Here is a 15,577-nt window from a genome sequence, read left to right on the forward strand (position 1 = left end):
TGTGTCTTCTCCCTCTACCGCCTCTTCCTGTCTGTGGGACAGCGAGCACTTGTTGGCTGGATGAAACTAACAAGCGGACCAGTAGGGTTTTGTGAATGGAGCCAGGCTTTAGGAAAGGAAACCCCGTACTTCCTGTCTCTCTGTGTGGTGACTCAGAATCCTAACAATGCATGGTGTCGTGTGGAATCTGAGGCAGAAGTTTTATTTTTGTCTTCTGTTTTTCTATTTTCATGTTCCATTTTGAGGTTTGGCTTTAGTTTCCATTTAGTCTCTCTGGACTTTGGTTAAACAGATGAGCACATTGTGACCGTAAGCAGAGAGGATTGTGTGTATTCCAAGTAGAAACGGTACTATAGTAGTGTATGGAGCAATGAAACATTTCTGGTAACTTAAATAGATTAAGTCATTCAAATTGTCTGTAAAGATCTATGGGTTAATTCATGTTTTTTTATCACCCGGACGGGCAGAATCTAATAGAGCCCTGTCTGTCACTATCACCCAGACGGGCAGAATCTAATAGAGCCCTGTCTGTCACTATCACCCAGACCGGCAGAATCTAATAGAGCCCTGTCTGTCACTATCACCCAGACGGGCAGAATCTAATAGAGCCCTGTCTGTCACTATCACCCAGACCGGCAGAATCTAATAGAGCCCTGTCTGTCACTATCACCCAGACCGGCAGAATCTAATAGAGCCCTGTCTGTCACTATCACCCAGACCGGGCAGAATCTAATAGAGCCCTGTCTGTCACTATCACCCAGACGGGCAGAATCTAATAGAGCCCTGTCTGTCACTATCACCCAGACGGGCAGAATCTAATAGAGCCCTGTCTGTCACTATCACCCAGACCGGCAGAATCTAATAGAGCCCTGTCTGTCACTATCACCCAGACGGGCAGAATCTAATAGAGCCCTGTCTGTCACTATCACCCAGACCGGCAGAATCTCCAATAGAGCCCTGTCTGTCACTATCACCCAGACCGGCAGAATCTAATAGAGCCCTGTCTGTCACTATCACCCAGACGGGCAGAATCTAATAGAGCCCTGTCTGTCACTATCACCCAGACGGGCAGAATCTAATAGAGCCCTGTCTGTCACTATCACCCAGACCGGCAGAATCTAATAGAGCCCTGTCTGTCACTATCACCCAGACCGGCAGAATCTAATAGAGCCCTGTCTGTCACTATCACCCAGACGGGCAGAATCTAATAGAGCCCTGTCTGTCACTATCACCCAGACCGGCAGAATCTAATAGAGCCCTGTCTGTCACTATCACCCAGACCGGCAGAATCTAATAGAGCCCTGTCTGTCACTATCACCCAGACCGGCAGAATCTAATAGAGCCCTGTCTGTCACTATCACCCAGACGGGCAGAGTCTAATAGAGCCCTGTCTGTCACTATCACCCAGACCGGCAGAATCTAATAGAGAGCCCTGTCTGTCACTATCACCCAGACGGGCAGAATCTAATAGAGCCCTGTCTGTCACTATCACCCAGACCGGCAGAATCTAATAGAGCCCTGTCTGTCACTATCACCCAGACGGGCAGAATCTAATAGAGCCCTGTCTGTCACTATCACCCAGACGGGCAGAATCTAATAGAGCCCCGTCTGTCACTATCACCCAGACGGGCAGAATCTAATAGAGCCCCGTCTGTCACTATCACCCAGACGGGCAGAATCTAATAGAGCCCTGTCTGTCACTATCACCCAGACCGGCAGAATCTAATAGAGCCCTGTCTGTCACTATCACCCAGACCGGCAGAATCTAATAGAGCCCTGTCTGTCACTATCACCCAGACGGGCAGAATCTAATAGAGCCCTGTCTGTCACTATCACCCAGACGGGCAGAATCTAATAGAGCCCTGTCTGTCACTATCACCCAGACGGGCAGAATCTAATAGAGCCCTGTCTGTCACTATCACCCAGACGGGCAGAATCTAATAGAGCCCTGTCTGTCACTATCACCCAGACCGGCAGAATCTAATAGAGCCCTGTCTGTCACTATCACCCAGACGGGCAGAATCTAATAGAGCCCTGTCTGTCACTATCACCCAGACCGGCAGAGTCTAATAGAGCCCTGTCTGTCACTATCACCCAGACCGGCAGAATCTAATAGAGCCCTGTCTGTCACTATCACCCAGACCGGCAGAATCTAATAGAGCCCTGTCTGTCACTATCACCCAGACGGGCAGAATCTAATAGAGCCCCGTCTGTCACTATCACCCAGACGGGCAGAATCTAATAGAGCCCTGTCTGTCACTATCACCCAGACGGGCAGAATCTAATAGAGCCCTGTCTGTCACTATCACCCAGACCGGCAGAATCTAATAGAGCCCTGTCTGTCACTATCACCCAGACCGGCAGAATCTAATAGAGCCCTGTCTGTCACTATCACCCAGACCGGCAGAGTCTAATAGAGCCCTGTCTGTCACTATCACCCAGACAGGCAGAATCTAATAGAGCCCTGTCTGTCACTATCACCCAGACGGGCAGAATCTAATAGAGCCCTGTCTGTCACTATCACCCAGACCGGCAGAATCTAATAGAGCCCTGTCTGTCACTATCACCCAGACCGGCAGAATCTAATAGAGTCCTGTCTGTCACTATCACCCAGACGGGCAGAATCTAATAGAGCCCTGTCTGTCACTATCACCCAGACGGGCAGAATCTAATAGAGCCCTGTCTGTCACTATCACCCAGACGGGCAGAATCTAATAGAGCCCTGTCTGTCACTATCACCCAGACGGGCAGAATCTAATAGAGCCCTGTCTGTCACTATCACCCAGACGGGCAGAATCTAATGAGCCTAATAGAGCCCTGTCTGTCACTATCACCCAGACGGGCAGAATCTAATAGAGCCCTGTCTGTCACTATCACCCAGACGGGCAGAATCTAATAGAGCCCTGTCTGTCACTATCACCCAGACGGGCAGAATCTAATAGAGCCCTGTCTGTCACTATCACCCAGACAGGCAGAATCTAATAGAGCCCTGTCTGTCACTATCACCAGACCGGCAGAGTCTAATAGAGCCCTGTCTGTCACTATCACCCAGACAGGCAGAATCTAAGCGAGAGCCCTGTCTGTCACTATCACCCCAGACCGGCAGAGTCTAATAGAGCCCTGTTCTTTATCACTGACTGTAGAGGAATCTAATAGAGCCCCGTCCTGTCACTATCACCCAGACGGGCAGAATCTAACAGGCCCTGTCTGTCACTATCACCCAGACCGGCAGAGTCTAATAGAGCCCTGTCTGTCACTATCACCCAGACCGGCAGAATCTGTAGAGCCCTGTCTGTCACTATCACCCAGACCGCAGAGTCTCAGAGCCCTGTCTGTCACTATCACCCAGACCGGCAGAACCCAATAGAGCCCTGTCTGTCACTATCACCCAGACCTGCAGAATCTAATAGGAGCCCTGTCTGTCACTATCACCCAGACGGGCAGAATCTAATAAGATCCTGTCTGTCCTATCACCCAGACCGGCAGAATCTAATAGAGCCCTGTCTGTCACTATCACCCAGACCAGCAGAATCTAATAGAGCCCTGTCTGTCACTATCACCCAGACCGGCAGAGTCTATGGTGCCGCGTTGGTCAATCAGCCACACATTCCTGGTGCTGGGCCCGGGGCCATGTTTTGTCATCAGAGCTGGATTTATTATTTACTAGCCAGGGTAATTCCATCAGTACCATGTGAACACCACAGCCGTGTGCTTGTTTTCCCTCTCTTCACAGCAGTTTAGCACACTGCCAGTCCCATAATAGTATCTGTACAGAGTAGACTGCATTCCAGTGATAGGCCACACCACCTCCTGACGACCAGACTGAGATGGAGTCTGTTTCCACCCACAGATTCACTTGGCAGACCACACCCCTCTTCTAGGCCCCTTTCTACAACACACCCTTCTTCTAGGCCCCTTTCTACCAACACGCCCTCTTCTAGGTCCCTTTCTACCAACACACCCTCTTCTAGGCCCCTTTCTACCAACACGCCCCTCTTCTAGGTCCTTTCTACCAACACGCCCCTCTTCTAGGCCCCTCTCTACAACACACCCTCTTCTGGGCCTCTCTACAACACACCCCTCTTCTAGGCCCCTCTCTACAACACACCCCTCTTCTAGGCTCCTCTCTACAACACACCCTCTTCTAGGCTCCTTTCTACCAACACGCCCCTCTTCTAGGCCCCTCTCTACAACACACCCCTCTTCTAGGCCCCTTTCTACCAACACGCCCTCTTCTAGGCCCTCTCTACAACACACCCTCTTCTAGGCCCCTCTCTACAACACACCCTCTTCTAGGCCCCTCTCTACAACACACGCCTCTTCTAGGCCCCTTTCTACCAACACGCCCCTCTTCTAGGTCCTTTCTACCAACACACCCCTCTTCTAGGCCTTTCTACCAACACGCCCCTCTTCTAGGTCCCTTTCTACCAACACGCCCTCTTCTAGGCCCCTCTCTACAACACACCCCTCTTCTAGGCCCCTTTCTACCAACACACCCCTCTTCTAGGCCCCTCTCTACAACACACCCCTCTTCTAGGCCCCTCTCTACAACACACCCCTCTTCTAGGCCCCTCTCTACAACACACCCCTCTTCTAGGCCCTTTCTACCAACACGCCCCTCTTCTAGGCCCCTTTCTACCAACACGCCCCTCTTCTAGGGTCCTTTCTACCAACACACCCCTCTTCTAGGCCCCTCTCTACAACACTACGCCTCTTCTAGGCCCCTCTCTACAACACACCCCTCTTCTAGGCCCCTCTCTACAACACACCCCTCTTCTAGGCCCTCTCTACAACACACCCCTCTTCTAGGCCCTCTCTAAAACACACCCCTCTTCTAGGCCCTCTCTACAACACACCCCTCTTCTAGGCCCCTCTCTACAACACGCCCCTCTTCTAGGCCCCTTTCTACAAACACGCCCCTCTTCTAGGCCCTCTCTACAAACACGCCCCTCTCTACATACACGCCTCTTCTAGGGCTCTTTCTCTGACAAACACGCCTCTTCTAGGCTCCTCTCTGACAACACACCTCTTCTGGGCCCCTTCTACAAACACGCCTCTCTTCTAGGCCCCTTTCTACAAACACGCCCTCTTTCTAGGCCTCTCTACAAACACGCCCTCTCTACATACACGCCCTCTTATAGGCTCCCGCTCTACAAACACACCCTCTTCTAGGCTCCCTCTACAAACACGCCCCTCTTCTAGGCTCCTTTCTACCAACACGCCCCTCTTCTAGGTCCTTTCTACCAACACACCCTCTTCTAGGCCCCTCTCTACAACACACCCCTCTTCTAGGCCCCTCTCTACAACACACCCCTCTTCTAGGCCCCTCTCTACAACACACCCTCTTCTAGGCCCCTCTCTACAACACACCCTCTTCTAGGCCCTCTCTACAACACACCTCTCTTCTAGGCCCCTCTCTAAAACACACCCTCTTCTAGGCCCTCTCTACAAACACGCCCTCTTCTAGGCCCTCTCTAAAACACACCCCTCTTCTAGGTTGCCTCTCTGCAATACACTTATCTTTAGTGGTATTTTTCTTGACACGTTATCTTCTGAATTTACTCTTGACAAGCCCCTCTTCCTAGGCCCTCTCCTGAGTGTGGCCCTCTTCTCATTTATCTTTAAACATTTATCTTCTGAATCGGCTCTCTGAACCAAGCCCATCTTCTGGGCCCTCTCTACCAAACACGCCTCTTTTTCTGCCCTTACAACACGCTCTTTCTAGGCCCCTCTACAACACGCCCTCTTCTAGGCCCCTTTCTACAACACGCCCTCTTCTAGGCCCCTTTCTGTAACACTCCCTCTTCTAGGCCCCTCTCTACACAAACACGCCTCTTCTAGGTCCCTTTCTACCAACACCCCTCTTCTAGGCCCCTCTCACTAACACTTCTTCTGGGCCCCTCTCTATAACACCCCTCTTCTGGGTCCCTCTCTACAACACACCCCTCTTCTAGGTCCTTTCATAACAACACCCTCTTCTAGGTCCTTTCTACCAACACACCCCTCTTCTAGGTCCTTTCAACTTTGCCCTCTTCTTTAGGTCCTTTTCTACAACACACGCCTCTTCTAGGGTCCCTCTCTACTAACACACCCTCTTCTAGGCCCTCTCTACTAACACACCCCTCTTCTGGGCCTTTCTAACACATCACCCTAGGCCCTTCCTTATCTTCTAGGGTCTCTCTACAACACACATCTTCTAGGCCCTTTCTACTCAATGTTCAGTATCTTCTGGACCCATCTTTTGCTAGCAAGCCCTTTCTGGGGTTCTTTCTCATAACACGCTTCTTTTCTAGGACCCTCTTATAAACACGTCTTCTAGGGCTCCTTATCTATAAACACACTCTTCTGGTTCTTTCTGGGCAAGCCCATCTTCTGGACCTCCTCTAACACACCCTCTTTCTGGGCCCTCTCTACAAACACGCCGGCCCTCTTCAACATTAATTTTCTAGGGCTCTGTTAGCACGCCCTCTTCTAGGCCTTTCTACAACACGCCCTCTTCTAGGCTCCCTTCTACAACACGCCCTCTTCTGGGCCTTTCTACAACAAACACGCTCTTCTAGGTTCTTTTACTAACACGCTTATCTTCTGAATGCCTCTCTACCACGCTCTCTTCTGGCTCCTCTCTACAAACACGCCCCTTTCTAGGCCCCTTTCTTAAAACACGCCCTCTTCTAGGGCCCTTTCTGCCAACAAACCTCTTCCTAGGTTTATCTCTACTAACACGCCCCTCTTCTAGGGTCTTTTCTGTCAACACGCCTTCTTCTAGGCCCTTTCTCAACACGCCCCTCTTTTTCTAGGGCTTTCTGTCAACACGCCCTCTTCTAGGCCTTTCTGTCAACACGCCCCTCTTCCTAGGGCTTTCATCAACACATTATCTTCTAGGGCCCTTTCTGCTGTGCACGCCTCTTCTGGGCCTTTCTGCCAACACGCCTCGGTTCTTCTAATACGCCTCTTTCTACTAACACGTCCCACTCTTCCTGGGTCTCTTTCTACTAACATTTATCTTCTAGGGTCCCTCTCTACAAACACTCCCTCTTCTGGATACATTTCTGCCAACACATTATCTTCTGGGCTCCCTATAAACACCTTATCTTCTAGGGCTCTCCCTTTTTCTAATTAACACGCCTCTTTCTAGTCTCCTTTCTACAACACACCCCTCTTCTGGGTCCTTTCTGCCAACACGCCTCTTCTAGGGCCCTTTCTATCAACACGCCTCTTTCTAGGGCTCCTTTCTGTCAACAGCCCCTCTTCTAGGCCCTTTCTATCAACACGCCCTCTCTTCTGGGCCTTTCTACCAACATTGCCCCTCTTCTAGGGCCCTTTCTACCAACACGCCCCTCTTCTAGGGACCCCTTCTCAACACGCCCCTCTTCTGGGCCCCTCTACAAACACTCCCCTCTTCTAGGCCCTCTCTACAACACACCCTCTTCTAGGCCCCTTTCTATCAACGCCCTCTTCTAGGCCCTTTTCTATCAACAGCCGCCTCTTCTAGGCCCCGCTTCTGCAAACACGCCCCTCTTCTAGGCATCTCAAGGTTGAAGTTTCATTAGTTGTGTCTGAGATGTAGCCTAGTGACAGAATCACTGACATGTTATGTAACAGGAACTGATGGGGGGCCTACTGCCTTACAATCCTCACATCACAAGGATGTTTTTTTTATGTGAACTCAAATCAAATGTATTTATAAAGTCCGTACATCAGCTGATATCTCAAAGTGCTGTACAAGAGCCTGCCTAAAACCCCAAACAGCAAGCAATGCAGGTGTAGAAGCACAGTGGCTAGGAAAAACTCCTAAAAAGGCCAAAACCTAGGAAGAAACCTAGAGAGGAACCAGGCTATGAGGGTGGCCAGTCCTCTTCTGGCTGTGCCGGGTGGAGATTATAACAGAACGTGGCCAAGATGTTCAAATGTTCATAAATGACCAGCGGGGTCAAATAATAATAATCACAGTGGTTGTCGAGTGCAGCAAGTCAGCACCTCCGGAGCGAATGTTAGTTGGCTTTTCATAGCCGATCATTAAGAGTATCTCTACCGCTCCTGCTGTCTCTAGAGAGTGGGACAGGTATTGCACGTCCGGTGAACAGTCAGGGTTCCCCAGCCGCAGGCAGAACAGTTGAAACTGGGCAGCAGCACGGCCAGGTGGACTGGGGACAGCAAGGAGTCATCAGGCCAGGTAGTCCTGAGGCATGGTCTAGGGCTCTGGTCCTCCTCCTCCTCCGAGAGAATTAGATCCCGTTTGTCCCTCTCGTCTCTGACGTTTGTCCCTCTGTGTCTCTGACGTTTGTCCCTCTGTGTCTCTGACGTTTGTCCCTCTGTGTCTCTGGCGTTTGTCCTCTGCGTCTCTGACGTTTTTTGTCCCTCTGCGTCTCTGGCGTTTGTCCCTCTGTCTCTGCGTTTGTCTCTGACGTTTGTCCCTCTGTGTCTCTGACGTTTGTCCCTCTGTGTCTCTGGCGTTGTCCCTCTGTGTCTCTGGCGTTTGTCCCTCTGTGTCTCTGGCGTTTGTCCCTCTGTGTCTCTGACGTTTGTCCCTCTGCGTCTCTGCGTTTGTCCCTCTGCGTCTCTGACGTTTGTCCCTCTGCGTCTCTGGCGTTTGTCCCTCTGCGTCTCTGACGTTTTGTCCTCTGCGTCTCTGACGTTTGTCCCTCTGCGTCTCTGGCGTTTGTCCCTCGTCTCTGACGTTTGTCCCTCTGCGTCTCTGACGTTTGTCCCTCTGCGTCTCTGACGTTTGTCCCTCTGCGTCTCACAGCGTTTGTCCCTCTGTGTCTCTGACGTTTGTCCTCTGCGTCTCTGGCGTTTTGTCCCTCTCGTCTCTGACGTTTGTCCCTCTGCGTCTCTGGCGTTTGTCCCCTCTGCGTCTCTGACGTTTGTCCCTCTGCGTCTCTGACGTTTGTCCCTCTCGTCTCTGACGTTTGTCCCTCTGTGTCTCTGACGTTTGTCCCTCTGTGCCTCTGTGCCTCTTCCAGGTGCAGCTGCAGGTGCATCCCACCCTGTCAGCCAAGGAGGAGCTCTGGAGCACATCGAGAGCTGATCCTGCAGCTGCTCTGACATGCTGTGTGTGGCCCAGCCGCGCTCTGTACAGGACGGTGGAGGAGCGTGTCCAGAAGACCTTCCCACCCCCCATAGATAAATGGGCCATAGCTGGCCAGTCGGCCATCGAGAGAGGGAGAGGAGGAACCCCTACTAACTCCTAATGGATAAGATGCACCCTCTACTCAAGGTACATATCCCCTTACCCAGGGCTCAAATGAGAAATAAGTCATTGGTAGCACTGGCATCACACAAACATTTAGAATGAAGATCTCCCCTACCTCCTAAACCCCTCTCTCCTCCCCCTACCTCTAAAGCCCCTCTCTCTCCTCTCCCCCTACCTCTAAACCCCCTCTCTCTCTCTCCCCTACCTCTAAACCCCCTCTCTCTCTCCTCTCCCCTACCTCTAAACCCTCTCTCTCCTCTCCCCTACCTCTAAACCCCCTCTCTCTCTTCCTCTCCCTCTACCTCTAAACCCTCTCTCTCCTCTCTCCCTATCTCTAAACCCCTCTCTCCCTACCTCTAAACCGCTCTCTCCTCTCCCTACCTCTAAACCCCCTCTCTCCTCTCCCCCTACCTCTAAACCTCCTCTCCCCCTACCTCTAAACCCCCTCTCTCTCCTTACCTCTAAACCCTCTCTCTCCCTCATACCTCTAAACCCTCTCTCTCCCTCCTACCTCTAAACCCTCTCTCTCCCTCCTACCTCTAAACCCTCTCTCTCCTCATACCTCTAAACCTCTCTCTCACTCTCCCTCATACCTCTAAACCCTCTCTCTCTCTATGCCTCTAACCTCTCTCTCTCTCTCATACCTCTAAACCTCTCTCTTCTCTCTCCCCCATACCTCTAAACCCTCTCTCTCTCTCTCTCCCCTATACCTCTAAACTCTCTCTCTCTCTCTCTCTCCCCATACCTCTAAACCCTCTCTCTCTCTCTCTCCCCATACCTCTAAACCCTCTCTCTCTCTCTCTCCCCATACCTCTAAACCTCTCTCTCTCTCTCCCCATACCTCTAAACCCTCTCTCTTCTCTCTCCCCCATACCTCTAAACCCTCTCTCTCTCTCCCCATACCTCTAAACCTCTCTCTCTCTCTCATACCTCTAAACCTCTCTCTCTCTCTCTCTCCATACCTCTAACCCTCTCTCTCTCTCTCCCCATGCCTCTACTCTCTCTCTCTCTCTCCACCATACCTCTAAACCCTCTCTCTCTCTTCTCTCTCCCACCATACCTCTAAACCCCTCTCTCTCTCTCCACCATACCTCTAAACCCTCTCTCTCTCTCCCCATACCTCTAAACCCTCTCTCTCTCTCTCCCCCATACCTCTAAACCCTCTCTCTCTCTCCCCCATACCTCTAAACCCTCTCTCTCTCTCTCTCCCCATACCTCTAAACCCTCTCTCTCTCCCCCATACCTCTAAACCCTCTCTCTCTCTCTATACCTCTAAACCCTCTCTCTCTCTCTCCCCATACCTCTAAACCCTCTCTCTCTCTCTCCCCCATACCCTAAACCCTCTCTCTCTCCCCATACCTCTAAACCCTCTCTCTCTCTCCCCATACCCTAAACCCTCTCTCTCTCCCCATACCTCTAACCCTCTCTCTCTCTCTCCCCATACCTTTAAACCTCTTCTCTCTCCCCATACCTCTAAACCCTCTCTCTCTCTCTCCCCATACCTCTAAACCCCTCTCTCTCTCTCCCCATACCTCTAAACCCTCTCTCTCCCCCCATACCTCTAAACCCTCTCTCTCTCTCCCCCATACCTCTAAACCCTCTCTCTCTCTCTCCCCATACCTCTAAACCCTCTCTCTCTCTCTCCCCCATACTCTAAACCCTCTCTCCTGCCTCTAAAACTCTCTCTCTCCCTAAACCTTCCTCTCTCTCCTCTAAACCCCTCTCCTCTCTCTCCTCTAAACCTCTCCTCTCTCCTCTAAACCCCCTCTCTCTCTACCTCTAAACCCTCTCCTCCTCTAAACCCCTCTCTCTCCCTCTAAACCCCTCTCTCCCTCTAAACCCCCTCTCTCCCTCTAAACCCTCTCTCTCCTCTAAACCCCTCTCTCCCTCTAAACCCCTCTCTCTCCTCTAAACCTCTCTCTCCCTCTAAACCCTCTCTCTCTCCTCTAAACCCCATCTCTCTCTCCTCTAAACCCTCTTCTATCCCTCTAAACCTCCTCTCCTCCTCCTCTAAACCCCTCTATCCCCTCTAAACCTCCTCACTACCTCTAAACCCCTCTCTCCTCTAAACCCCTCTACCTCTAAACCCCTCTCTCTCTCTCTACCTCTAAACCCCCTCTCTCTCTACCTCTAAACTCCCCTGAGACCTAGACTAAACCCCTCTCTCTACCTCTAAACCCCCTCTCTCTCTCCTCTAAACCCCCTCTCTCTCTCCCTCTAAACCCCTCTCTCTCCCTCTAAACTCCCCTAAATCTCCCCTCTCTGTTTTTCTCCCTCTAAACCCCCTCTCTCTCTCTCCCTCTAAACCTCTCATCACTACCTCTAAACCCTCTCTCCCTCTCTAAAACCCCCTCTCTCTCCTCTAAACCCCTCTCTCTCTCCTCTAAACCCACTCTCTCTCCCTCTAAACCTCCTCTCTCTCCTCTAAACCCCTGCTGTTTGTCCCGTCAACAGGAGGTGCTGGGTTATAAGATAGACTACCACGTCTGCCTCTAAGCCCCCCCTCTCTCCCTCTAACCCCTCTCTCCTCTAAACCTCCCCTCCTCTGTTTGTCCCGTCAACAGGGAGGTGCTGGGTTATAAGATAGACTACCACGTCTCCTCTAAACCCCCCTCTCTGTTTGTCCCATCAACAGAGGTGCTGGGTTATAAGATAGACTACCACTCTCCCTCTAACCCCCTGCTGTTTGTCCCGTCAACAGGAGGTGCTGGGTTATAAGATAGACTACCACGTCTGCCTCTAAACCCTCTAAACCTCTCCCTCTAAACCTCCTCTCTCTCTCCTCTAAACCCCCTTCTGTTTGTCCCATCAACAGGAGGTGCTGGGTTATAAGATAGACTACCACGTCTGCCTCTACATCGTGGCGGTTCTGAGTACATATCAGCTGACATCCTGAAGCTAGCAGGAAACTACGTTGGTAACATCAGACACTATGAGATCAGCCAGCAAGACATCAAGGTGTCCATGTGTGCAGACAAGGTAGGAAACATACCATACCATCTGTCTGTCTGGCGTCTAGCTGTCTCTGTCTGCGTCTAGCTGTCTCTGTCTGCGTCTAGCTGTCTCTGTCTGCGTCTAGCTGTCTGCGTCTAGCTGTCTGCGTCTAGCTGGCTCTGTCTCTGCGTCTAGCTGGCTCTGTCTCTGCGTCTAGCTGGTTCTGGCTCTAGCTGGCTCTGTCTCTGCGTCGAGCTGACTCTGTCTGCGCGAGCTGACTCTGTCTCTGCGTCTAGCTGGTTCTGGCTCTAGCTGGCTCTGTCTCTGCGTCTAGCTGACTCTGCCCTGCGTCTAGCTGGCTCTGTCTCTGCGCCGAGCTGACTGTCTCTGCGTCGAGCTGACTGTCTCTGCGTCGAGCTGACTGTCTCTGCGTCGAGCTGACTGTCTCTGCGTCGAGCTGACTCTGTCCCGCCGAGCTGACTTCTGTGTCTGCGCCGAGCTGATTCTGTGTCTGCGTCGAGCTGACTCTGTGTCTGCGCGAGCTGACTCTGTCTCTGCGTCGAGCTGACTCTGTCCTGCGTCGAGCTGACTCTGTCTCTGCGTCGAGCTGACTCTGTCTCTGCGTCTAGCTGACTCTGTCTCTGCGTCTAGCTGACTCCCCTGTCTCTGCGTTCTAGCTGACTCTGTCTCTGCGTCGAGCTGACTCTGTCTCTGCGCGAGCTGGCTCTGCTCTGCGTCGAGCTGGCTCTGGCTCTGCGCGAGCTGGTTTCTGGTTTTGCGCCGAGCTGGTTTGCTCTGCGCCGAGCTGGCTCTGCTCTGCGTCGAGCTGGCTCTGGCTCTGCGTCGAGCTGGCTCTGGTTTCTGCGTCGAGCTGGCTCTGGCTCTGCGTCGAGCTGGCTCTGGCTCTATAATAATATAATAATATATGCCATTTAGCAGACGCTTATCCAAAGCTTACTTACAGTCATGTGTGCATACATTCTACGTGATGGGTGGTCTTGGGAATCGAACCCACTACCCTGGCGTTACAAGCGCCATGCTCTTACCAACTGAGCTCTGCGTCGAGCTGGCTCTGCGTCGAGCTGGCTCTGGCTCTGCATCTAGCTGGCTCTGCGTCGAGCTGGCTCTGGCTCTGCGTCGAGCTGGCTCTGGCTCTGCGTCGAGCTGGCTCTGCGTCGAGCTGGCTCTGGCTCTGCATCTAGCTGGCTCTGCGTCTGGCTGTCTCTGTCTCTGTCTGCGTCTAGCTGGCTCTGTCTCTGCGTCTAGCTGGCTCTGTCTCTGTCTGCGCCTAGCTGGCTCTGTCTCTGCGTCTAGCTGGCTCTGTCTCTGCGTCTAGCTGGCTCTGCGTCTAGCTGGCTCTGCGTCTGGCTGTCTCTGTCTCTGTCTGCGTCTAGCTGGCTCTGCTCTGGTTCATGCCTAGCTGGCTCTGTCTCTGCGTCTAGCTGGCTCTGTCTCTGTCTGCGTCTAGCTGGCTCTGCGTCTAGCTGGCTCTGTCTCTGCGTCTAGCTGGCTCTGTCCTGCGTCTAGCTGGCTCTGCGTCTAGCTGGCTCTGCGTCTGGCTGTCTCTGTCTCTGTCTGCGTCTAGCTGGCTCTGTCTCTGTCTGCGTCTAGCTGGCTCTGTGCCTCTGCGCCTAGCTGGCTCTGGCTCTGTCTGCGTCCCTAGCTGGCTCTGTCTCTGCGTCTAGCTGGCTCTGGCTCTGTCTGCGTCTAGCTGGCTCTGTCTCTGCGTCTAGCTGGCTCTGTCTCTGCGTCTAGCTGGCTCTGTCTCTGTCTCTGCGTCTAGCTGGCTCTGTCTCTGTCTGCGTCTAGCTGGCTCTGTCTCTGTCTGCGTCTAGCTGGCTCTGTCTCTGCGTCTAGCTGGCTCTGTCTCTGCGTCTGGCTGGCTCTGTGTCTGCGTCTAGCTGGCTCTGTCTCTGCATCTAGCTGGCTCTGTCTCTGCGTCTGGCTGGCTCTGTCTGGCGTCTGGCTCTGTCTCTGCGTCTAGCTGGCTCTGTCTCTGCGTCTAGCTGGCTCTGTCTCTGCATCTAGCTGGCTCTGTCTCTGCATCTAGCTGGCTCTGTCTCTGCATCTAGCTGGCTCTGTCTCTGCGTCTAGCTGGCTCTGTCTGTCCCTGCGTCTGGCTGTCTCTGTCCTCTGCGTCTGGCTCTGTCTCTGCGTCTAGCTGGCTCTGTCTCTGCGTCTGGCTGGCTCTCTCTGCGTCTGGCTGGCTCTGTCTCTGCGTCTAGCTGGTCTGTCTCTGCATCTAGCTGGCTCTGTCTCTGCATCTAGCTGGCTCTGTCTCTGTCTGCGTCTAGCTGGCTCTGTCTCTGCGTCTAGCTGGCTCTGTCTCTGCGTCTAGCTGGCTCTGAATTTCTGCGTCTAGCTGGCTCTGTCTCTGTGTCTGGCTCTGTCTCTGCGTCTGGCTCTGTCTCTGCGTCTAGCTGGCTCTGTCTCTGCGTCTAGCTGGCTATGTCTTCTGCGTCTGGCTGGCTCTGTCTCTGCGTCTGGCTGGCTCTGTCTCTGCGTCTAGCTGGCTCTGTCTCTGCGTCTAGCTGGCTCTGTCTAGCTGGCTCTGTCTCTGCGTCTAGCTGGCTCTGGTTCTGCATCTAGCTGGCTCTGTCTGCGTCTAGCTGTAGCTGTCTGTGTGTGTTTTTGCATCTCTCGCTCACCTTCAATGCCAATCCACTCCAAAGTCTGTAGATATATTCTATGGTCCTGGTTGACTTGTTAACCTGTCTCTGTGTCCGTCCCAGGTGTTGGCCATGTCTGACCTGATGTCTCTGTGCTGTCCGTCCCAGGTGTTGGACATGTCTGACCTGATGTCTCTCTGTGTCCGTCCCAGGTGTTGGACATGTCTGACCTGATGTCTCTGTTGCAGGTCCTAATGGACACGCCTGACCTGATGTCTCTGTTGCAGGTCCTAATGGACATGTCTGACCTGATGTCTCTGTTGCAGGTCCTAATGGACACGTCTGACCTGGATGTCTCTGTGTCCGTCCCAGGTGTTGGACATGTCTGACCCGATGTCTCTGTGTCCGTCCCAGGTGTTGGACATGTCTGACCTGATGTCTCTGTGTCCGTCCCAGGTGTTGGACACGCCTGACCTGATGTCTCTGTTGCAGGTCCTAATGGACACGTCTGACGTTATGTCTCTGTTGCAGGTCCTAATGGACATGTCTGACCTGATGTCTCTGTTGCAGGTCCTAATGGACACGTCTGACCTGATGTCTCTGTGTCCGTCCCAGGTGTTGGACATGTCTGACCTGATGTCTCTGTGTCCGTCCCAGGTGTTGGACATGTCTGACCTGATGTCTCTGTGTCCGTCCCAGGTGTTGGACATGTCTGACCTGATGTCTCTGTGTCCGTCCCAGGTGTTGGACACGTCTGACCTGATGTCCTGTGTCCGTCCCAGGTGTTGGACATGTCTGACCTGATGTCTCTGTTGCAGGTCCTAATGGACATGTCTGACCT

General features: G+C 52.7%; 1 protein-coding gene across 1 annotated transcript in view; it reads left to right on the forward strand.

Annotated features, from left to right (window-relative positions):
- Positions 1-9,190: 9,190 nt before the first annotated feature.
- LOC127918983 (son of sevenless homolog 2-like) overlaps positions 9,191-15,577 on the forward strand; it is a gene marked incomplete at its 3' end in the record, with an annotated part of 34,216 nt that continues 27,829 nt past the window's right edge. The window contains exons 1-2 of the mRNA XM_052502309.1: positions 9,191-9,217; positions 12,068-12,172. Of these exons, the coding sequence (XP_052358269.1) occupies positions 9,191-9,217; positions 12,068-12,172 (132 nt within the window). The remainder of the gene's footprint in view (positions 9,218-12,067; positions 12,173-15,577) is intronic.

The sequence above is a fragment of the Oncorhynchus keta genome, unplaced genomic scaffold (assembly GCF_023373465.1).
Source record: "Oncorhynchus keta strain PuntledgeMale-10-30-2019 unplaced genomic scaffold, Oket_V2 Un_contig_15443_pilon_pilon, whole genome shotgun sequence".
Lineage (NCBI taxonomy): Eukaryota > Metazoa > Chordata > Actinopteri > Salmoniformes > Salmonidae > Oncorhynchus > Oncorhynchus keta.